Consider the following 22,643-nt stretch of genomic DNA (forward strand, 5'->3'; position numbering starts at 1 on the left):
AGACTTAAGGCTTAAGTATTTTTTTCTTTTACAATGCCCCAGTCATTCTTTATACTAAATAATGAATAATCTTTTAGTATTTTAGTTTTATAGGCATCCATAATTTTTCTTCAAAAAAAAACATAGAAAAACATTGATAAAATTCCTAAATGATACTAAAGGAAGGTTTTTGCAGAAATGCAGAAAGAGTTAAACAGTACAAACCATTCATTAAACTCAAAATTCGATTTAGCACAATTTTCTTTCTCATTTGCTGATACTGCTAAATGGACATAAACTGAATTTCTCAGTAAGTAATCCCTTTCATCTGTGAATACCTATGAGCTATCATACCAATTCTATGCTGTTTCTATACAAAATGATTAATTAGTAAGATATAGAAACTAAGCCATACAGCATACAATGTGCTAAGCCCAGTGACAAAAAATTAGAGAATTTCCCCATGTTCTTTAAAGGTGGAAAGTGATCTTTTTTTTTGTTTATTTATTTTTGAGAGAGACAAAGTGGGAGCAGGCAGGGGTAGAGAGAGACACACACACACACAAACTCCGAAGTCGGCTCCAGGCGTGGGACTCGAACTCATGAATTGCGAGATCATGACCTAAGCTGAAGTCAGAAGCTTTATCCACAGAGCCACCCAGGGCACCCTGAAAATTTCCCTGTATTCTTACCTTCTTAGAAAAGGAACATAAATGACAGTAGTATTCACATACAAGGTATTTTTATGAAGTCTCAAAAAACTGAAAAGAAAAAATCAGATTGAATAACTCTTTTTTTTTGTGAAACTTTCACTGCTGTCCCTTTCCACCTGCCCCTGCACAAGGTTAACACTTCCATTTTTATGCCACGCCCTCCACCTTATCTGTATCCCCTGTGTAGCCCCTAACTACACTGGAGAACAACTGTTTAAATATATTGGGTAAGACTCTTAACAGCAATTTTTTAAATCATCCTGTAAAAGACTGTGAAATTTCAGGGGGCAGGGTAAATATCATCAATGCCCAGTATAGCAACTGACACAAGTAGATATGTAATAAACATTAAAAATTTAAAAAGGAGAAACAAAAAAGAGAAAGGGATGAGGGGTGGGAGGGAAGATTGACAAAGCCCCAGAAGAAAACCTTGATACAATTGTTTAAAAAAGTCATTTGAGGGGCAACTGGGTGGCTCTGTTGGTTAAGCATCCCTACTCTTAATTTTGGCTCAGGTCATGATCACACGGTTCGTGAGTTTAAGCCCCACGTCAGGCTCTGTGCTGACAGCTCAGAGACTGGAGCCTGCTTCGGATTCTGTCTCTCTCTCTCTCTCTCTCTCTCTCCCCTCCCCTCCATCACTTCTCTGTCTCTCTCTCTCAAAAATAAACATTAAAAAATTAAAAAAGAAACAGAATCAAATGTAAAATGCGAAGAGGAAAAGAAAAAGCAACATAAAATCCAAAATCTTAGGAAAGAAATGGCTGAAGACTCACATTATCAACGTAAGGGAGGTTTTCACATTGTGCCCTCATTTCTGATGAGTAAGAAATCAAGTAAACAGAGATGTCTCCGATTTGACACACTGCTGCTGGGGAAGAACCTCATTTTTTTCCGTCTTTTGCTTTTATGATATGAATTTTATACTGCCCCTAAAATCACCAGGTCTATTCTCAAACCTCAGGTAAGAATTGCTTTCCCTCCTTGCACGTGGGCTCACGACAAGGAATGGGTGACAGTCTGCAGGTGCTGTCGAAAGCGATATCCAGAGATCCCAGCTATTCAGAAATGACATGCGGGGGACAAGGCTAAATTCTCTAAGATGATGTGCGTTTGCTCTATACTTTCGGCTTGTTCCATGCAATGTCACTAATCCCCTTTCGTTTTAACTCCTAGTTTTTGCCAAGATGGGAACAAATGCTTGGCTCCTGCCTTCTCTGTGGCTGTGGTCGTGCTCAGGTCCCCCCGGGCACGTGCTCTTGCCGGCAGTCGCTGATCGGGTGTCCCGACCCGGCGCTTGTGCCCAACAGGTGTGCTTCTGCCGCTCTCTTGCCACGTTCTCTGGGGTTTCACCTGCTTCCTTTCATTTGATCTCTGATTTCGAATGAGAAGTATATATAGCTTGTGCAGTTGCCTGGAGTTCGGATGAACGTCAGTTGCTGAGCAAGTCTGAGCGAGGGTCACATTCTTCTTCTAAGCAGACAAGTCGATTTATCCTAATGAAAAGGTTAGCATAGATGTCTCCCTTCTTAGTTGCAACCTTCCCTTATAAATTGAGCAATGGCTTTTTGGCCAAGTTGTAAGACAAGTGAAATACACAGATCATCATCTGTGCCTAGTAGTTATACATACTAGAGGGGAGGAGGATGTTGGTGAATTCCAGAAAAACACACTATATTTACATGCTCAGAGTCCAATATACTTACTAAAGAGTTACAAAGTCCTGAAGTCTTTATTTTATATTTCCTACCTTGGGGATACAATATGGGAATTTGGAATCTATTTCTTCTTCCTGATATGTAAATACATATATATATACAATATTTACATTTATGCAATGCATATATACATATATATTATTAAAATATTATATTTTAATTATATTTTCATTAAGTCATATAATCCACAAACTGTAGCACTGAAGCCTTTGGAAATTACATTCCTTTATGCCATCAGATTTTCCAGTTCTTTCATCGGCTTAATTATGTAAGACAAAATAGTCTTATTCGATGTTTTACTTAGTTGGTTCCTGACACTCGTGATAATAATACCATTAGCCATGGGGGCTTCATAGAACAAGAAAAAAGTGTGTCTGACTTTCTAATCTGAACAACATTCTAATCACGCCAAGATTTTAATGAGGAATAATTACATCATCAAGGACACAGCATATAATAAATTGATTATACAACAGAGCTATACCATTAAAACAAATATACAGCACTTCGGACATCCATTGTCATTCAAAGTACTAAAATTACCTTAAAAGTCACAGAATATTTAAGCCGGCACTGTCTATCTAACCTGCCCATTTCACAGATTTAGAAACTAAGTTCCAAAGAGCCTGTGATTCAGGTCATTGGGCAAGTGGTTGCACATCTGAAATTGGTTGCTCTCTTATTTTTAAAATTTTTTTAATGTTTATTATTTTTTTTGAGAGAGAGACAGCGACAGAGCACGAGTAGGGGAGGGACAGAGAGAGAGGGAGACGCGGAATCCGAAGCGGGCTCCGGGCTCCGAGCTGTCAGCACAGGGTTCGCAAACTGCAAGATCGTGACATGAGCCAAAGTTGCGCACTGTACCAACTGAACCACCCTGGCACCCCGGTTGTCCTGACTCTTAACCCAGTCCTCTTTCTTGCATAGTCTCACCACCCTTAACAAGTTTTAAGTAGAGTTGTATACCTACTGGGGTTGGCTGCATTAAAGGTTAAAAGAACAGATTACCTGACTCTATCAACCATTAGCTGTGTGAACTCGGCCAAATTTCTTAGTTTCTCTGTGCCTCCATTATATCATCTGTGAAACAGAGATAGTAGTAACAATAAAATGACATGTGAGGCTTAATTAGCTTATATATGTAAAGTATGCATGGCATACAACGAACACTAAAGAAATAGCAGACATTATTGTCATGGTAAAATCTGAGAAAACATGAATTCAGATATAGTTTCATTTACTCCTTTCTCCTGCCTAGTTTGCTTGAGCAGACTGGAGTTTTAAATTGAGGAGCGGCATGAAAAAGAAGGCACAGCCTAGCAGGGAACAGCAGGCAGCCGCTGCTCAGAAAACAGGGAACTGGATATAGACGAGTCACCCCTCTCTCTACACATACACACACACACACACACACACACACACGCCCTCAGTGTTTGCCTAGCTCAATCTCCCTAGATCAGATAGGCAAAGTTTTCTGGAATCATTGCTGCTAGCTTAGCCTAGAAATCTCAGACAGATGCCAGACAGGAACCATCTCCACTGATATTAATCCATAGTGGACAACCACAACCAATTCTCATAGAGTACTTGGGACTAGTCTGTTTGGTTATCACTTCCAGATCCCCAGAATTTCTTGCTGGCTAACTGCATGTCCTCCAACAGGCCATATTATTAACCTTAAAACAATACAATTGTGCATTTTCTCTGTGGAGTTTTTGTGCACGATGGCAAACTTTTCACAACAGAACGATAAACTGTTCTATAATGTCATAAGAATAACCAAGTTGTCTTCTTCTTGTCTTAACCAAATATAATTGGATGGTATTACTGTTATCAGTGCAGGGCTTTTGACTAACATTGTTTCTACTCTCAGAATTTAGAAAATATTTGGGAACCATAATCCGTGTGGCCAGTGTTTCTTCAAAGAATTTCTCCAGGAAATAAGAGGATAGAAATGCAGGAGGTGGGGCAGACGTTAAGGTGGGGAAGGGTCCTTTGGAGAAGCACTTGTCTCTGCTGAGAACTTTAGGGTCTCTTGGCAAGGGCCGGCTGTCGCAGAGAGGTGATATCTGCCTCTGACAATCTGGAGGGCTCAGGAGAATGTGGAAGTTCAAGAGACTCAGGCTAATCCCCCAGATGTCTCCACATCACGTCTCAGGCTCCCACATTTTTCTATTAGGACCCTGACTTCGGCATAGGGCAACTATAAGGTGATGCATTTTCAGATTTTCAGTACCATCTGCCCTCTGGCTGCAGAAGAGAAAGAACTTTCACGACATGCAATTAAGACTTAGGGGAAAAAATCTCTTTAAAATTGTTTTCAAGGCTTCTAAAGCATGGGTTAACAAACTTTTCATAAGGGGGCAGGTAACGATGATTTGGGACTCGCAGGCCACGCGGTCCCTTTTGTACTTGTTTAATTCCACCTTGTCCTGCAAAACCAGTCATAAGCAACACGCGAACAAATGACAGTGGCTTGGTTCCAATAAAACTTGATTTACAAAAGAGGTGGTCAGCCCACAGGCTGTAGTTTACCAACCCCCGCTCTGAAGCAACTACCAGAAGCCATCTGATCACACACTCTTTTTTAATCACTCTTTTCCCCATTCTGTTTAAGTGCCCTGACCGCCCCAGGCTACGCCACCCCACTTACCGCCATCAAAGGCTGTTTATCACCATCTGATCCGTGAGCGGACAGTCTATCGCATCTTCTGATACTCAATTGTTTGAGATTTACTTGGGCCCCAGAAAGCAGCCTCAGAAAAACGTTTGTGCGCATGGAGCCCTTGAGGAGGTAGGAAGTGCAAGGAGCCGGTCAGCTAGTTTAGGAAGCAGGGGGGGGGAGACAAACAAGAATAAGATGGAGAAGGGCCAAAGCCGATGCATGGGAGCGTTGGGGACAGCAGGAGCTTAGTTCTAACAGGCCCCTCTGAAGAGACATGGAGAATGGGCTTCTATACTGTCTCCCAAGGAAAAGAAGAAAACTACAGAGAACAAGATGGAGTCACTCATGTCAAGCACTGGCCTACGTCAAGCGGTGACTCAAGCAGCTAAGGGCGTTGCAGCCAAGACCCGATATTGCTGAGGCCAGTGGTGGTGGGTAACACAGCACTGATAACCAGCAGAGCAGGGGAGGTCTGTAACGGCCCAAGACGGATTAAATCCCTCTAAAAGGGGAGGCTTTTTGCAGCAAACGGTCAGATTCTCCAGACACTGGCTCCTCCGTGTACGACCATTTCAAAAAGGCAGCTGCCACCAAAGGTTCTGCAGATTGATCTCTGAACGGAACAGAGATCCTCCACTGCTCGCACATAACCAGAGGTAAGTGCCGAGAGCCGACCAGGACCGGACGACGGAGCCTCCACTCGACTGAGCGTCCACAAATGGACTTCACATTTGGTTCATTAACTTCCTGACCCCTGTTCTACCCCGTTTGGGCGCGACGTGTGCTTTGCTCCGTGTGATCTGTAACTCGTTAAACACGTGGCGAAGCGTCACTGGGTTCAGAATCCGGAAACTGCTTTGTGGTGCTATTACGTTAACTTTGCTTTGTGGCTGCGCAGAGCTGACGCTGCGGAAAGACGCAACTTGCGTGCGTGCTTTCATGGTGCGCTCAGGACGAGGACCCATTTCCCACTGGCTCCTTTTCTGGTGGAGGGTTAACCCTGCTAAGCTTCCCAGCTGCACGCACTGCGAGACCGTCATCCTGCAAGTTGGATGGGCCCCAGGTGAGGAAGCATGTGGCACATGGGATGCAGGGAGGTTACACCAGCCCCAGAAATGTTTAGTGCAGCAGTGGCCAGAGTTGAGGGCCCAGAACGAGGGCCAGGAAAATGGGAGGCAGACAGCAATTCTAGGACTTTAAAGATATTCAAGTGGCAGTAACCTTGAGCTATTCGTTCGAACTGCCATAGTGAATTGCCAATAAACCATAGAACTTCACAATCCAGTCACTGGTTATCAATAAATTACAAAGGAGCATTGTAAAATCTTAAATCCTTCTTGTAGGAAAAAAAGCTTAGAAACCACCACCTGCCAAAAATCACTTCCAAAATATCTGGACAATTGATTTCTAGCCTTGGCTTCAATAGCTGTAGTTGGGGGGGGGGGGGGGGGGGCAGGAACAATAACAACAATAACACAACAATAACAAAAACTTTCCATCTCGCTCTCTTTTCTAAATATAATTTATTGTTAAATTCGTTTCCATACAACACCCAGCATTCATCCCAACAGGTGCCCTCCTCAATGCCCATCACCCACTTTCCCCTCTCCCCCACCCCCATCCATAGTTTGTTCTCTGTATTTAAGAGTCTCTTGTGGTTCGCCTCCCTCCTTCTCTGTTTGTAACTCTTTTTCCCCCTCCCCTCCCCCCATGGTCTTCTGTTAAATTTCTCAAGATCCACACATGAGTGAAAACATAGATATCTGTCTTCTCTCACTGACTTATTTCACTCAGCATAGTACCTTCCAGTTCCATCCACGTTACTGCAGATGGCCAGACTGCATTCTTTCTCCTTGCCAGTAGTATTCCATTGGATATATAAACCACATCTTCTTTATCCATTCAGCAGTTGATGGACAGTTAGGCTCCTTCCATAATTTGGCTATTGTTGAAAGTGCTTCTATAAATATTGGGGTACATGCACCCCTATGCATCAGCACTCTTGTATCCCTTGGGTAAATTTTTAGCAGTGCTATTGCTGGGTCGAAGGGTAGTTCCGTTTTTAATTTTTTGAGGAAGCTCCACACTGTCTTCCGGAGCAGCTGCACCAGTTTGCATTCCCACCAACAGTGCAAGAGGGTTCCCCTTTCTCCACATCCTCACCAGCATCTGTAGTCTGACTTGTTCACCGTCAGGTGAACTGTGAGGTGTGAGGTGATATCTCACTGTGGCTTTGATTTGTATGTCCCGGAGGATGAGTGACATTGAGTATCTTTTCATGTGTCTGCTGGCCATCAATCCTAAAATTTGTATGGAACCACAAAAGACCCCGAATAGCCAAAGTAATGTTGAAGAAGAAGACCAAAGGGGGAGGCATCACAATCCCAGACGTTAGCCTCTACCACAAAGCTATAATTATCAAGACAGTATGGCATTGGCACAAAAACAGACACATGGGCCAATGGAATAGAAAAATGAACCCAGAATTGGACCCACAAATGTATGGCCAAGTAATCTTTGACAAAGCAGAAAAGAGCATGCCATGGAAAAAAGACAGTCTCTTTAGCAAATGGTGCTGGGAGAACTGGACAGCGTCATGCAGAAGAATCAAACTAGACCACTTTCTTGCACCATACACAAAAATAAACTCAAAATGGATGGAAATACCTAAATGTGAGATCGGAAACTATCAAAATCCTAGAGGAGAAAGCAGGCAACAACCTCTTTGACCTCAGACGCAGCAATTTCGTACTCGACACATTTCCAAAAGGCAAGAGAATTAAAAGCAAAATTGAACTATGGGGACCTCATCAAGATAAAACACTTTTGCCCTGCACAGGAAATAATCAACAAAACTAAAAGGCAACCGATGAAATGGGAAAAGATATTTGCAAATGACATATCAGATAAAGGGTGAGTATCCAAAAATCTATAAAGAATTTACCAAACTCAACACCCAAAGAACAAATAATCCAGTGAAGAAAAGGGCAGAAGACATGAATAGACACTTTTCCAAAAAGCTTCTATGTCAATCATCTAATCAATAAATTGTGAGCTGAGTGGGGAAAAATATTTAGTTTAAAATTTCTTATTCTGTGGTCTCATGTGCCTCCTGCTGACTAAAATTGTCTGCTTCTAATTCCAGAATTTATTCAACTAGAAATATTATGTTAATATTAATTTATTTCAGGTCATAAAAGATCCACATAATACAATTCTAAATTTATGTGACATTTGGAAGTCACTTGTATTTGGGGTAGTCAAACATTTGCTTGAAGTACTCACACTTGAGTGATTTTAAATTTTATCGTTTATCACCACCTGGTGGTAGAACATTTTCTTATTTTCTTAGACTTTTGCACTTGACGTTCTTTTTTGTTGCCAAGGAAAGTCTCTAAACCAAGCAAATGAGTTAACTTTAGCATTTAACTTCAGCAAGTATTCAACTTTAGTATTGATAGTCAAGTATTAAGGTATACTGACGAGACTTAGGCACTTAACTTTTGCTTAATGAATAAATGAATTTTTATTTTAGTAAATTGCAATGTCTACGCTCTTTTCATTTGAACTGAAAAAAGTCCTCAAATGTGATGAATGAAAGTGACCTATGGTATTATCTTCTCAGAAGTAGTTTTCTTTTTTTAAAGGCTCATTGGTTTTTGGTTTAAGCTAATAGAGCTACATTGATTAAAAAGCCATTAAAAGCCAATGATTAAAAATAAAAAGGCATTTTATTATTATTTTAAGGATGTAAATACATTTAAGTTACAATATTTAAAAGATATTTTCCATGATGCCAAAAGGTAAGAGAAAATTGTATGAAAAATTATCAAATAGGATTGGAAAGATGTAAAAACTACACATTCCAGCCTTGAACTATTAAGAAAAAAACAAAAAACAAAAAGCAAACAAAACAGCTAGAAACATCATTTGTTGTAGAACGTCGCCACCTCGTGGACCAAAAATGAAGTACTAAAGGCCGGGGATCTCTTAAGGTGGACATTTTTTATTGCCAGAAAATTCCTAGTTAGAATGGTTAAAATTTAATCATTGGAAACAACAGCAATCGCGGATCTGACAGCATACTTACCTACCAGAGCAACTAGTTAGTTACAATTCCAAAAGGCATTTGATGAAAAATTATGAGCCAGAGTTATTTCTAGGTCCTCGGTTGGCTACAACGTAAGGCCAGTCACTTAACCTCTCGGAGGCAAAGTTCCACATCTGTCAAACAAGGGGAGTGGATTAGACACAGCACACTCTTTTCAGTTCTTGCAAATGCATGGCTTTGAGGTCATAGCTATTTTAAGTCCAAATGCAATTTACAATAATTTTTCTGTTTTCAATAGTGTTGTATTTCTGGGTATATAACCGGCTTAAAATAGATGTTTTCTATCTATTTTCTCATTTATGATCAACTAAAATATCCATTTGTCCAATATTACTTTAGGCCATATGTTCCCCCCAAAAGCACGAATGCTAAACATCTTTCCTTTTCTACTTGGTAAATCCTGTGGTATGAAAATATGAATAGCATTACACGTTTATGAGCTACGTACATTAATTTTTTCTGTAGACAACATTTCCACTAAAACAATGCTAACAGCTCATGTATTTTACCAGATTCCTTCATTTCATGGCTACTTGTGGAATACTTAATTTGGTATAAACTTCTTGAAAATTATGAGTAGACTATTGTGCCTGGAGTACATGAAAAAATGAAATACATACAAACATGTAAAGTATAAATAACATTAATACTTGTGTATTTCTTTTACTTTAAAATGCACGAAACTTTTTTTTTCCTCTGTTAATAGAAGACGTGAATGCTTTGAAAAGGTCAAACTGTTAATTGTAAAACATATTTTTATGCCAAATATTTTAACTCTTGGGGGTCATCTCTGCAAATAATAAAAACTGGTTAAGGTCTATAAATTAGGACATACCAAGATTTATGTTTCTACAGGCGCATACATATTTCATAAAGACAAAACCAGATAAACGGTAAGAGTGAATTCGGTACGTAAGCGTTGGGTGCATGTTCAAATTAAGGAGCAAACATTTTATGGGTGGCGGTGCAAAGCTTACTGACAAGGATCCACAATCACATGTCGCTTTTACTAGTGCCGTGTACAAATTTGATTCCTTTGGTCTTGTTTCTATAGTAAAGTATTTTTTCAATCCACAGTTTTGTTTATAAGCATGCTTCTGTGTTATATGTGCATGTTTGTGTAACACCAAAAAGGCCTGAACAGAGTTCTGGTCTTTAAAAACAAAAAAGCAAGTAGATTAAATGTTCTCCTGAGCATGGATGGAGTTTTTCAAGCTTAGTAATTGGCAACATCTACATCCATGCCTCTGTTGAAGCGATTAAAAAAGAATCATTTCCCAGAACTACAGGTGCACAACAGATTGGAGTCATTATGCAAAAGAACAGAAATCTGGAGAGAGACCCAGTGAATAAAAAAGCCATGTTCCTGGCCATTCTTTTGCCGCTAGCTCTCTGTTTTTTCAGCTCTATTTGTATATACAACATGAAATCTGCAAAAATTGTAGTGGATTTGAAGTAAACCATTCAAGATTAGAAATGTATGCCTTGAATTAAACAGACTTCCAACGAGAACCCCACTGGAGGCAGAAAGAAACCAAAGGCCAACCTTGCACAAATATATTTTAAAAGCCAAGTTTTATGTAAGAGAGTTAAAAGTTGGAAATGCATTACATGATTTTTTATAAAAAAAAAAAAAAAAAGACACATTTCCCATCCTGCCCCAGGTCAAGGGAATCACACTGAACCTGACAGCTCTTGTGCGGCTTTTATTCCTGGGCCACCTCAAGTATCTGAAATTTTCATCTCAAAACCAGTTTGAGGCCCCACCTTCTGATCACCATATATTGTTTCCAGAACCCTCCTCTATGCAAGGGGTATCAAAATTTACTCACGGCTTTGCCATCATGTTTTCATGATTCCGTAGTCAATATCTCGCAAGCGTAAAATGACTTTTCCTCAAATGTTCTCTCAAGTATCTTACCTTTCTTCTGCCTAGAATGAAAGAACAAGTGAATTGAAATCATTCAAAGAGGGCACATTTAAAAACTACTGGAACAGAGGAGGGAAATGTAGGAGAAGAAGAAAGAGAAGAAGGAGAAGAGGAAGAAAGTCTAGACACCAAACCGGGGAGTAGGGATGTTTGAATGGGAAATGACGCCCGGAAGCAGAGGGAAGTGAATTGCTCAGTTCCAAGGTGAACAGAAAGTCAGGCTACACAAAGTAGAAACGAATGAGGCCGCTCATGAGTATAGGTGGACACTCACTTTGAAGGAGAAATGGGATGGAGCGAGAGAGGGCTGGGAAGGGAGGCTGGGTGAAAGGAAGCAGGCAGAAAACACTGTCACATTGTCAGCTGGTGGGAAAATGGAAGAGCAAAGACAGGGTGGAAATTGGCCATTGACATACTTTAAGCTGCTAATAAAACATGTAATTCTTGAGTTGACCATTCAGCATGTAACTCTGACCCTGACCTTAGGAAAGGAAAATTACATTCCAGAATGCAAACATTCCTAAGGGTGTATGTAGGGCCAGCGGTTATTACCCTCTAAGAGTGAAGTGTTTCTGCTTCTCCTTGCCTTTCTTTCTCATGTGATCTTTCCTAAAGAGTGGCAAGCAGGGTTTTTGTGTTTGTGTTTGCTTTTTTTTTTTTTTTTTTTTTTTTTCCAGCAGGCAATCTAGAACTCGGAGAGTAGAGGAAGTTGGAAAGAATTCTGAAAGCAAAAGTTGGAAGAGGGGTGTGTTGGAGGACTGGGGGGTGGGGGGCGCTTCTGGCTGGGGCAGAATGAAATTGGGAAGGTCTGGGGAGGAGTGAGGAAGGAGCTGACACAAAACTTGGTGAAAATCGAGGGGCAGGGGCGGCCAGACAGGACACCGGGCGAGGAGGTGGGAGCGCGCGCGAGAGGGACACGGGTCTGCCCCGGGACTGCGGCGGCCGTTCTCACCATTGTCCCCTGGTTTTCCGCCTGTGGAAGCATTATGAAACATTTCCTTCCTCTGTGTCATTGAGCCCCTCCCTCCCTCGTTATCGATGGAAGAGAGGCTCAGCTTTTCCTTGGGACCTAAGGAGGTGGAAAGGCTCTGCAACGCTTGCTTTCAGAACACGAATGCAGCCTGTTCCCTTCCTGGTGGGAAGAGGAGGGAGGGGATCAGGGAAGAGAGCCAACTTCCTAATTTCCCCGCAGCACACTTTGTAGCCCCGGCGGTCCCGCTGGCCCCTGGGTGGAAAAGTGGGGTTCCTTGACGTTTCCGCCAGCCCGGCCTACGTTCTGCAGCAGCTATTAGGGAAAAGAAGGCAGACTGGGCGGGAGTTGATTATTTGTGGAATGAAGAAGAGAAAGCCCAAGTCCCTCCCTAAGGCTCCAGGGAATTGAAACGCGTTCCAGATCACCTATTCCGGAAGTGTGAGCCTGGTCCCCAAAGAGAAGTCACTAAGGCAGGGGATGGCAGGGTAGAGATAAAGGTCAATGAGAACGCATTTTAAAATCTAGAGCTTGGGAAGTGTCCCCCTGACCCCAGGCATGCTTTCCAGGTTGGCACTGACCCAAACAAGCTTACCCGAGAAATGTTGGGGCGAAGAGAGAGCAAGCAGCATAAACCCGCCCAGGAGGGCCAGGGAGGTGGAGGTGGGGTGAGGTATTTTTCTAGAAAGGGCAGTCCCGGCTCATCGTACAAACTGGGGAGTAATGGGCTGCGGGAGGGGTTGGCAAGGGGAGGCGGCCCAGTGACAGCCCCCGGGCAGGGAAATCTTGGAGAAGGGACTCTGCCCTCCACCCCCACCGTCCCTTCTGGGAACTGCAGCCCAGCGCGCGAGCTGCGCTCCCGCACAAGGGCAGCGAGAAGGGAGGGTGGTCCGGGAAGCTAGCGAGGGGGAAGGCGCAATGGAAGGGAGTACCTTCTCCCCGCAGCAACCCCAGACGCACAAAGTGCTGGTCACAGCGCCCCTCCTGCGTCTTCCGCCCCCAGATTGACGAGCCCTTGGCGCCCAGCCAACGCGGAGGCAGTCCCCCTCCCCCGCCCCGGCCCGCGGCGCTGAGCGCGGTTTAGCACCGACAGAGTTTAGGGGGCGGTGTCTCTGGGATGGAAAGGCGGCCAAGAGGGAGGAAGAAGGGGGAAGGGAGGTGGAGACATGTTGGAGACTATAAAAGGACAACCCGGGTTGCCTGGTTCTTGCACTCGCTGGAGAGCGGCTCCAAGTCAGGGGCCACTGCAAAGCCAGGGCGCGCTGTAGGGCCGAGAGGACCTTGTGGTGCGCAGAGCCAAGCCCCGCGGCCAAGGCGGAGACCGAAGAGGGGCTCCAGGCACCGGTCCTCGCGTTGCCCGTTGCCCCCCTGGCCCGGAGGCGTCCCGGGGCACTTCTTGTCCCTGCAGCAGCCTCCCGGCCAGCCCCTGCCGCGCGGTGCCTCCAACTCTGCGCTAGAAGAAAAACTTCCCGCGCGCCCGCAGAACTGCAGCGCCTCCTTCCCGGGGACTCCGGGAGTCCTGTCCACCGCCGGCTCTGCGCTCACTTTCAAAGAATAACAGTCACTGTAACAACCCAGAGCGAAGCCAGCAAGGCTCCGCGCTCCCGACCCGAACAATAGCCCTCTCTCTCTCCGTCCACTGAGGCGCGCGGTGGAGCACCCGGGACTCGGGTGCAGCAAGCCGTCCCCGCGGGGTTCCGAAGGCGCACGGGAGGCAGCGACATGGGGAACGCGAAGCTGGCGCGGCGGCCTCGGGGCACCCAGCCTGCGCCCGCGCGGCTACTGCTCGCGGCGGCCTCGGCGCTGCTGCTGCTCGTGCCGGGTGCGCGCGGGCGCCCCGCCGAGGAAGACGAGGAGCTGGTGCTGCCGGACTTGGAGCGCGCGCCGGGACACGCGACCACGCACCTCCGCCTGGACGCCTTCGGCCGGCAGCTGCACCTAGAGCTGCAGCCCGACCGCGGCTTCCTGGCTCCCGGTTTCACGCTGCAGACCGTGGGGCGCAGGCCCGGGCCCGACGCGCTGCGTCCGGACCCCGCCGGCGACCTGACGCACTGCTTCTACTCCGGCACCGTGAACGGCGACTCCGGCTCGGCCGCCGCTCTCAGCCTCTGCGAGGGCGTGAGCGGCGCCTTCTACCTGCAGGGCGAGGAGTACTTCATCCAGCCCGCGCCCGCCGCCGCCACCGTGGGCCTGGCCCCCGCCGCCGCCGCCGCCGCCGCCGGGGAGGAGCCGCCGGAGCGGCCCCAGTTCCATCTCCTGCGGCGGAGGCAGCGGGGCGGCGACGGCGCCAAGTGCGGGGTCACGGACGACGAGACCCAGCTCGCCGGGGGCGCGGGGCCAGAGGACGAGGACGCCGGGACGCAGTGGCCGCCGCGGGACCCCGCGCCGCAGCGGGCGGGACAGCCGACAGGTATCAGTCGCAGAAGAGGTGCTCTCACTCGCCTCTCCATTCATCCCCCTCTCCCCACTGTCTCTGAGCGGCGCGTGTGGAGGGTCAACTCCTGTTCGCAGGCAGGAACATGCGTCTGCGGACTGGACGCGGGCCTGGTGTGGAGGAATGTGGCTTGAGGTTTGGGTTGGTGAACGAATCCAACCCGGCTAGAACCGAATCCCGTTGGCCCGAATAATGAATGGTCAAGAGAGGCCGGGCAGAGCAGCGATTTTCTGCTAAGGCGAAGCGTCTCGACGGGGAAGGGAAGAGTTGGTAACCCAGCTCCTTTCCACCTTAGTCTAGTGTGAGCGTGTGTGACTTCTTTCCGTCCTGATCGTTTCTTTTTAACGACTGTGCATGTGTTCTTTGGTCGGGTTGCAACTTTGCGCTGAGTTTTGCAACCGCTGCCTGTGCGCGCGCCCTGCGCCGGGGGGAGGGCGGAGATGGAGGGTGGAGGAGCGACGGTGACCTAGCAGTGCGCAACCCGCACGCCTGGACAGTTGCGCTGGGATCTCTGTCCTGCTGGCCTCGGCCTGCTCCCCCTTCGCTCTTAAAGAGGCTGACCCCGACCGGCTGGCGGCGGCCCGGCCCCTCTGCAGAACCTGCTTGGGAGGTCTTTGCCCAGCTGGCCCCGCCTCCCTGCGCCTCCCACCCGGCCTCCCAGTTTGCGCTCCCTCTCGCGGCCAAAATTCTGCTCTCTTGCGCTCTTGCGTGTTAGTCACTGCTGATCCTTCCTGCTACGCTTCACCCTGGCTCTTGAGTTGTGTGCGGTGCTTACTGTCTCCTTCTCTTCATCCTGTCACTTTGGTGCCTTTTTTTTTTCTTCCTTAACTTTCTCACGTGGCTTGTTTTCGAATTTTCCGTTTTCCCCCTGGACATCTGCTCCTTGAAGCAGTTACGTGGTCGGCGTCCAGTTTGGGACTTCCCTGGGGTCCGGCTTTCCGTCAGGAGTCAGAAGGCTCTTTTCTAAATAATCAAATGTCCCCCCCGCCCGGGTCAAGGCAGGAACTTATTTCCCTGGGGCAGTGGGAATGGGACGACAGGCTGCTGGGCAGAGTGGGTGGTCCTCGTGCCCGGATTTGGCAAGAGCAGAACACTCCCCCTCCCCCCCCCCCCAGGACCCCTGGAATGAGACAGCAGAGCAGCGCAGTTCAGCCCTGCCCTGGGCCTTCCACGTGGAGTCCGATGATCTCATTCAGGATTTGAGTCCTGGCCTGTGAAAGAGTGACTCAGGGGCTCTCTGCCTGCTGCCTTTGCTCCAAGTTTTTACTGCAGCTGGGTAGGATGATGTCCACACTGCCTTGTGCAGATTGTAGGGCTTCCAGGAGGACAAAAGAAATCCTCCTCACCGCCCCCCCCCCAAAAAAAAGCCTGAACCCTCAGTGGGTCACATGGCCTTTTTTATTTAAGAGGCAAGGGAACAGAAAAGAGAAAGAGAGAAAATAAAGTAAAGGAGAAAGCCTTAAAAATAACATTTGCAGCGAAAAGAGATGCAACTATTTTTGTTATTGTGGTCCCAGGTATATTTTTATTTTGTTTGCTTTGACTGCTTAGGCTTTCCTTATATACTCTGGGATGGTAGCTATTCCCGGCCAGAATGGCCCTGAGCAAACTACCTTTTCTGTTTCTTTACAGGCGCTGGGAGCGTGAGAAAGAAGCGATTTGTGTCCAGCCACCGCTACGTGGAAACTATGCTGGTGGCCGACCAGTCCATGGCAGAATTCCACGGCAATGGTCTGAAGCACTACCTTCTCACCTTGTTCTCGGTGGCAGCCAGGCTCTACAAACACCCCAGCATCCGGAACTCCGTGAGCCTGGTGGTAGTGAAGATCCTGGTCATCTACGAGGAACAGAAGGGGCCCGAGGTGACTTCCAATGCTGCCCTCACTCTGCGGAACTTCTGTAACTGGCAGAAGCAGCACAACCCGCCCAGTGACCGGCACGGGGAGCACTATGACACCGCCATTCTCTTCACCAGACAGGTATGACTGCCCTCTGGGGGGGGGGGGGCGCGGGCAGCGCCGGAACCTAGAGACGCGGATGAGGCATTTCGCCAGTGCCCTTGACTTGCATTCTTTTAATTGGCTAACGTGGTCAGTTTTCCTTACGGCCTCCGTAATTTTACTAGCTCAAGTCCCACAGTCCTGTTTGAATAGCAGTAGGGAAAAATCTTCAGAGGAGTCCCCAGATTTGGACAGCTCGGTGGCGGCGAATGTAAATGCTCCCAATAGGAACGGGAAGATACCCGTTGCCAAAAGTTAGGTCGCAAGGTTCGCGCTCTCTGTTCCTAGGCCTAAGGACCTACGTTTGCTTCTTTTAGGACTTGTGTGGGGCGCAGACATGTGACACCCTTGGGATGGCTGATGTCGGAACTATATGTGATCCCACCAGAAGCTGTTCGGTCATAGAAGACGATGGCTTGCAAGCTGCCTTCACCACGGCTCATGAACTAGGTAAGTCCTTTCAGGGCGGGAGTTAAGTCCTCTTTTCCCACTCCTCTGAACGTGGCCAGCCTTAACAGATTTCAGAATAACATAGTATGAGATCCTGACATTTGGAAATTTACCTATTTGTCTGCGCCTTGTAAGACATAGACGTATCGGGCCCAAGCTCCATTGTTTCCAAAATACATTTCTTCTTCTAGAAATAATCAGTTCGGGACAAGTGAATCCCTGATGCGGGGGGGAGAGGCGGGAAGTGCTGTATTTTGATGTGGGTTTTGGATTGCTTCTTAGGCCACGTGTTTAACATGCCACACGATGATGCAAAGCAGTGTGCTAGCATGAATGGTGTGGACCAGAATTCCCACATGATGGCGTCAATGCTTTCCAACTTGAACCACAACCAGCCTTGGTCTCCCTGCAGTGCCTACATGATTACATCATTCCTAGATAATGGTCATGGTAAGATGCTGCAGCTACTCTTTCTAGATGTTATCCAGCCTTCCACATGTAAGATTCTAGTTAAACCAGTCCCTTCTTTCTTTTGTGTGCTTTTTTATTTCCCCTTCTTCCAAATTGCTTTCGTTGTCAAGAGCATACATTTTTATTTTACTTTTTATTTTTTTTTTAATTTTTATTTATTTTTTTGGGCGAGAGGGGGGAAGGAGAGCATGAGCAGGGCAGACAGAGAAGAGGGAGGCGCGGAATCCGAAGCAGGCTCCAGGCTCTGAGCTGTCAGCACAGAGCCTGACGCCGGGCTCGGAACTCACAAACTGTGAGATCAGGACCTGAGCCGAAGTCGGGTGCTTAACTGACTGAGCCACCCAGGCGCCCCACGAGCATACATTTTTGGATCTTAATTCCCAGTAAATGACAGTGCTTCTGGCTGAGTAGCTCCTAAAAGGGCATTAATTTGAGCTTTTTAGCAGAACAGTAATTTCCTGTCACTGTTAATGCAGAAATCCCCTTTGGAGGACAGTATCTTACAAATTATTTAACTCTTGCTGGCATTTTCCCCAGGAGCTCTAGTTTTCAAATCACTCTGCTCTCTGTGATTTCTTACGGTAACCGTGTTCTGAAACTGATCTACCTTCTGTCTGTTTGCAGTCACCGCTCTTTAATATTGGTCGGCATTTCCTTTGCAGGGGAATGTTTGATGGACAAGCCCCAGAGCCCCCTCCAGCTTCCCTCCGATCTCCCGGGGACCTTGTACGATGCCAACCGGCAGTGCCAGTTTACATTTGGGGAAGAGTCCAAGCACTGCCTGGATGCAGCCAGCACTTGTACGACCCTGTGGTGCACAGGCACCTCTGGCGGGTTGCTGGTGTGCCAAACGAAACACTTCCCTTGGGCGGACGGCACCAGCTGTGGAGAAGGGAAATGGTGTCTGAACGGCAAGTGTGTGAACAAGACGGACAAGATGCATTTCCATGTGAGTTTTGCCCGTCACCGCACGCGCCTACGCCTTTAAGATGCAGAATTGGAAGGAGCAGTCCGATGCTAAAACATCTGATTGCACGATAGGCACCCCTGTCTGTGTCCTTTGATGGGGGCGGAGGGGGGGGGGGAGGACACAAGACAGATGGTTTTTACAACGGATTCTTCATCTCTTACTTTTCTCGTTCGTTGCCTAAAAAGAGTTCCGTAAAGAGTTCTAATGCTGATCATTTGTGTCCCCATGCAGACTCCTATTCATGGAAGCTGGGGGCCGTGGGGACCGTGGGGAGACTGTTCGAGAACCTGTGGCGGAGGAGTTCAGTACACCATGAGGGAATGTGACAACCCGGTCCCCAAAAACGGAGGGAAGTACTGTGAAGGCAAGCGCGTGCGCTACAGGTCCTGTAACATCGAAGACTGTCCGGATAACAACGGTGAGTAGAAGCGGGTCGCGACTGATGCGCCCACGAGCAGGCAGGCGAGGGTTGAAAACCGATGACGTCATGATATCATTTTCTTCCCAGGAAAAACATTTAGAGAGGAACAGTGTGAGGCACACAACGAGTTTTCTAAGGTTTCCTTCGGGAGCGGGCCCGCGGTGGAGTGGACACCCAAGTATGCCGGCGTCTCGCCGAAGGACAGATGCAAGCTCATCTGTCAAGCCAAAGGCATTGGCTTCTTCTTCGTTCTGCAGCCCAAGGTACTTACTTCGATCCATGCTTGTTGCCCAAGAAACGAGGGCTTGGGCTGCAACCTTTTCATGCAGCCTGTGATGCAGTTGCATGAATTCACATCCCAACGTGTTCGATTTTCAAATCGGATCTCCTTTTTGTTCTAGACACGTTGCCCACCGCCTTCTTTTGAGTGTGGCATCGTTCCCAGTTATGAACGAAGCCCGAATCAGGCACTTAGGATTCTTAGCATTGCTTGTTATTACTCTGGTATGCAGAGAAAAGGCCTTTATGGTCAGATAAATTGCGTATTAGCATGGCAGCCTGACAGCGCTTTTGGAAAATAGCATTAGCATGGAGCACGGTTCTTGTGACCGGTGATTAGCGGTAACGTGTGCAAATGGACTTATTAAAAGGAAGTCTGACGTCGATAACACTTGTGTTTGAGAACGTACGTTGAACTAGTAGAAGCGTCCTTTTGCTGTTTTGCTGCGAGGATAAATCTGGTTCTGAGATTTAAGAACAATGAAACGAATGTTGCTTGGATTATCATGTGCCATTATCACTGTAGGCTGTGAAAATATTTCCCGGTTGCGGCTTCAACGGGCAACAGCCGACTTAACTCAGCATCTGCAATTGGCCGGAATTATTCTAGGCACTGAGCGTACTGCAGTATGCAGGTGGACCGGCTCTGCTTTCATTGCCCTGACCTAGACGTGAGACAGGTCAATAAATAAGTAATCAAAATGTATAGTATTTTCGGACACCTATATCTACTGCAGTGAAAACGCCACCCAGAAGGGTCACGTGTGCCACGTGTAGAGCACTCCTCTCGTTACGATGGTCAGGAAAGCAGAGGCATTATGTTCATGAGAAAATCTCCCATAATTATCGCAACATCATCTCTTTCCCGAGTTGACTCACGTGTGACACCAGATACGTGTTCTCCCTCCTCCAGGTGGTTGATGGTACCCCGTGTAGCCCCGATTCCACCTCTGTCTGCGTGCAAGGACAGTGTGTCAAAGCTGGCTGCGATCGTATCATAGACTCCAAAAAGAAGTTTGACAAATGTGGTATTTGTGGAGGAAACGGATCTACGTGCAAGAAGACCTCAGGATCGGTTACTAGTGCAAAGTGAGTCTTGAAACGTCATACTCCCAAAGATCTTGTTACGTAGAGGTAACTTGACAGGTCTGGGAGAGCCGACGTTCCAAACGATTCGCGTGTTTTCCAGCTGAGTGTTATAATTAGCCAGCGACCGAGAGAGTTTTATATCTGTTTTTTTCTTGCCTGCAGACCTGGATATCATGACATCGTCACGATTCCTGCCGGAGCCACAAACATTGAGGTGAAACAACGGAATCACCGGGGGTCCAGGAATAATGGCAGCTATCTTGCCATCAAAGCCGCTGACGGCACATATATCCTGAACGGCGACTTCACCCTGTCCACTTTAGAGCAAGACATTACCTACAAAGGTACCGTCTTGAGGTACAGTGGTTCCTCCGCTGCGTTGGAAAGAATCCGCAGCTTTAGCCCGCTCAAAGAGCCGATAACCATCCAGGTCCTCACCGTGGGCAACGCCCTTCGCCCGAAAATTAAATACACCTATTTTGTGAAGAAGAAGAAGGAACCTTTCAACGCCATCCCTACCTTCTCAGAATGGGTCATTGAAGAGTGGGGCGAATGTTCCAAGTCATGCGGACTGGGTTGGCAGAGGAGAGTGGTGGAGTGCCGAGACATCAATGGGCAGCCCGCCTCGGAGTGTGCGAAGGAGGTGAAGCCAGCCAGCACCCGACCCTGCGCGGACGTGCCTTGCCCCCACTGGCAGCTGGGGGATTGGTCACCATGCTCCAAGACTTGCGGGAAAGGTTACAAAAAGAGAACCTTGCAATGTCTGTCCCACGACGGGGGGGTGTTGTCTCACGAGAGCTGCGATCCTTTCAAGAAACCGAAGCATTACATAGATTTCTGTACGATGGCAGAATGCAGTTAAGCAGGGGAGCGTTGAGGGGAGGATGAGGTGTGGAAGGGCTGGTGCACTGATAACCAAGAAGGCTGGAGGGATCCAGTGTACCTTGCCGGTGATGAACAGAGAGGGTAAGGAGTTGGGAGTGTGGAGGTAGGTAGAAAAGAAGTTAGATCGGCAGAATATCCTGCCAGTTACGAATCTGATAGGGTAGCTAATGAGGGTTATTAATCTCTGAGCAATGATATAGCATGATAAAGCCCCGGGGCATTATTATTATTCCTTTTGTTACATCTATGACAAGTGTAAGAAACAAATAGACGCAGTTGTCACAATTAGTTTAAGGAGTACACGATCCCCGTGCTGTGGTACCGATTAAATGATTAAGTACTTTGTGCCGTGCGGGTTGGGAACTGAAAAGCGGGAGAAAGAGGAGACTTTCAGTTGCAGACAGGGCTTGCTTTTCCTCGCGAACCACGGAGGGAGAAAGGAGGGCCCATAGCATCTTCAGCCAGCGCCGATTGATCGCGGCTGCTACGATTTCGGAGAACACTTCCGCCGTCGTCTCTACTGAGAGTTAAGAATGCAAGACTGTCCTCCGTGAGAGAACTGCTTCGCAACATAAAGTGACTGAAAAGGAACGCCGTCTTCGCTGTCCTGTGCCACTGCTGGGTCTTCATCCGTGACGTCATTTTGACAAAGAAACAATTCCACGTGTTTGTGAAAATGCGTTAAGTCTATAAGGAGTTAGAAAAAAAAAAAAAGGCAGCAATGAATCAGACGCTAGTGAAAGTCAGAGGAGACAGGATAAGCTCAAACCTTCCACCTTCTTTCCTCCTCATGCAAGCCTACTTTTGGAATGTGGGTGGAAAACACAAACAGAAAACAAAAACCGGTTCACGGCTCAAGAAGGACCGGGTGATCTCACACACATACACACACACACAAAAGGATGTAATGCCAGTATAAGGATGGGGCGTGTAGAGTGGGATCCCCAGTGTTTGGGGACATGGAGATCACTAGTCTCGCAGTGGGGAGGCTCCTGAGGGGTAGCAGGCCCACCCCCAGCAGCTGGCCCAACAGTCATATCCTGGTGAATGTCTGTTCAGCTCTTCTACTATGAAAGAGAATAGGACTTTTTTTTTCCCATATGTATATAGTAAAATATGTTACTATAAATTCTATGTACTTCATAAGTATTTGTGTGTTCCTTCTAAGAAGGACTATAGTTGGTAATAAATGCCTATAATAACATATTTATTTTTATACATTTCTTTCTAATGATAAAACTTTTAAGTTATATCGCTTTTGTAAAAGGGCATATAAAAATAGAGTATTTATACAATATATGTTACTAGAAATAATAAAAGAACACTTTTTGAATGTGTGCGTGTCTATTTTGTTTAAATGAGAATTCGCTCCCGGGAAGGACATCCGAGGCACAAAATAAATTCTGTAGAAATAAGATTTCATCCTAATGAAATGTACCTGATGGATCCTTGATGTGTGTGATTGCTACAAAAAAAAGAAAAGAGAAAGAAAGAAAGAAAGAAAGAAAGAAAGAAAGAAAGAAAGAAAGAAGAAAGAAAGAAAGAAAGAAAGAAAGAA

The 22,643-nt window shown here is 46.7% G+C and overlaps 1 protein-coding gene and 1 long non-coding RNA gene across 2 annotated transcripts; one reads left to right on the top strand and one right to left on the bottom strand.

The window, feature by feature from the left end:
• Positions 1-1,432: 1,432 nt before the first annotated feature.
• Positions 1,433-6,296, bottom strand: LOC123379889. Its single transcript, XR_006584869.1, has 3 exons — positions 5,064-6,296; positions 3,419-3,490; positions 1,433-2,188 (listed from the first exon to the last, which is right to left on the bottom strand). It is a non-coding gene; the product is annotated as an uncharacterized LOC123379889 (long non-coding RNA).
• A 7,512-nt stretch (positions 6,297-13,808) lies between these two features.
• Positions 13,809-22,418, top strand: ADAMTS1 (ADAM metallopeptidase with thrombospondin type 1 motif 1). The gene is made up of 9 exons (XM_019839482.3): positions 13,809-14,496; positions 16,153-16,499; positions 16,838-16,970; positions 17,253-17,420; positions 18,104-18,390; positions 18,643-18,829; positions 18,920-19,095; positions 20,025-20,200; positions 20,363-22,418. Exons 1-9 carry the CDS (start codon positions 13,809-13,811, stop codon positions 21,060-21,062), a joined length of 2,862 nt encoding a protein of 953 aa, XP_019695041.3. The 3' UTR covers positions 21,063-22,418.
• The last annotated feature ends 225 nt before the right edge of the window (positions 22,419-22,643 follow it).

The sequence above is a fragment of the Felis catus genome, chromosome C2 (assembly GCF_018350175.1).
Source record: "Felis catus isolate Fca126 chromosome C2, F.catus_Fca126_mat1.0, whole genome shotgun sequence".
Taxonomy (NCBI): Eukaryota; Metazoa; Chordata; class Mammalia; order Carnivora; family Felidae; genus Felis; species Felis catus.

What these genes read in the sequence shown, in the direction of transcription:
- ADAMTS1 (XM_019839482.3), top strand. Translation starts at nt 13,809, where the DNA reads ATGGGGAACGCGAAGCTGGCGCGGCGGCCTCGGGGCACCCAGCCTGCG. An exon ending in AGACTGTCCGGATAACAACG is followed by an intron (nt 18,830 to 18,919) that starts GTGAGTAGAAGC and finishes TTTTCTTCCCAG; the next exon opens with GAAAAACATTTAGAGAGGAA. An exon ending in TCTTCGTTCTGCAGCCCAAG is followed by an intron (nt 19,096 to 20,024) that starts GTACTTACTTCG and finishes TCCCTCCTCCAG; the next exon opens with GTGGTTGATGGTACCCCGTG.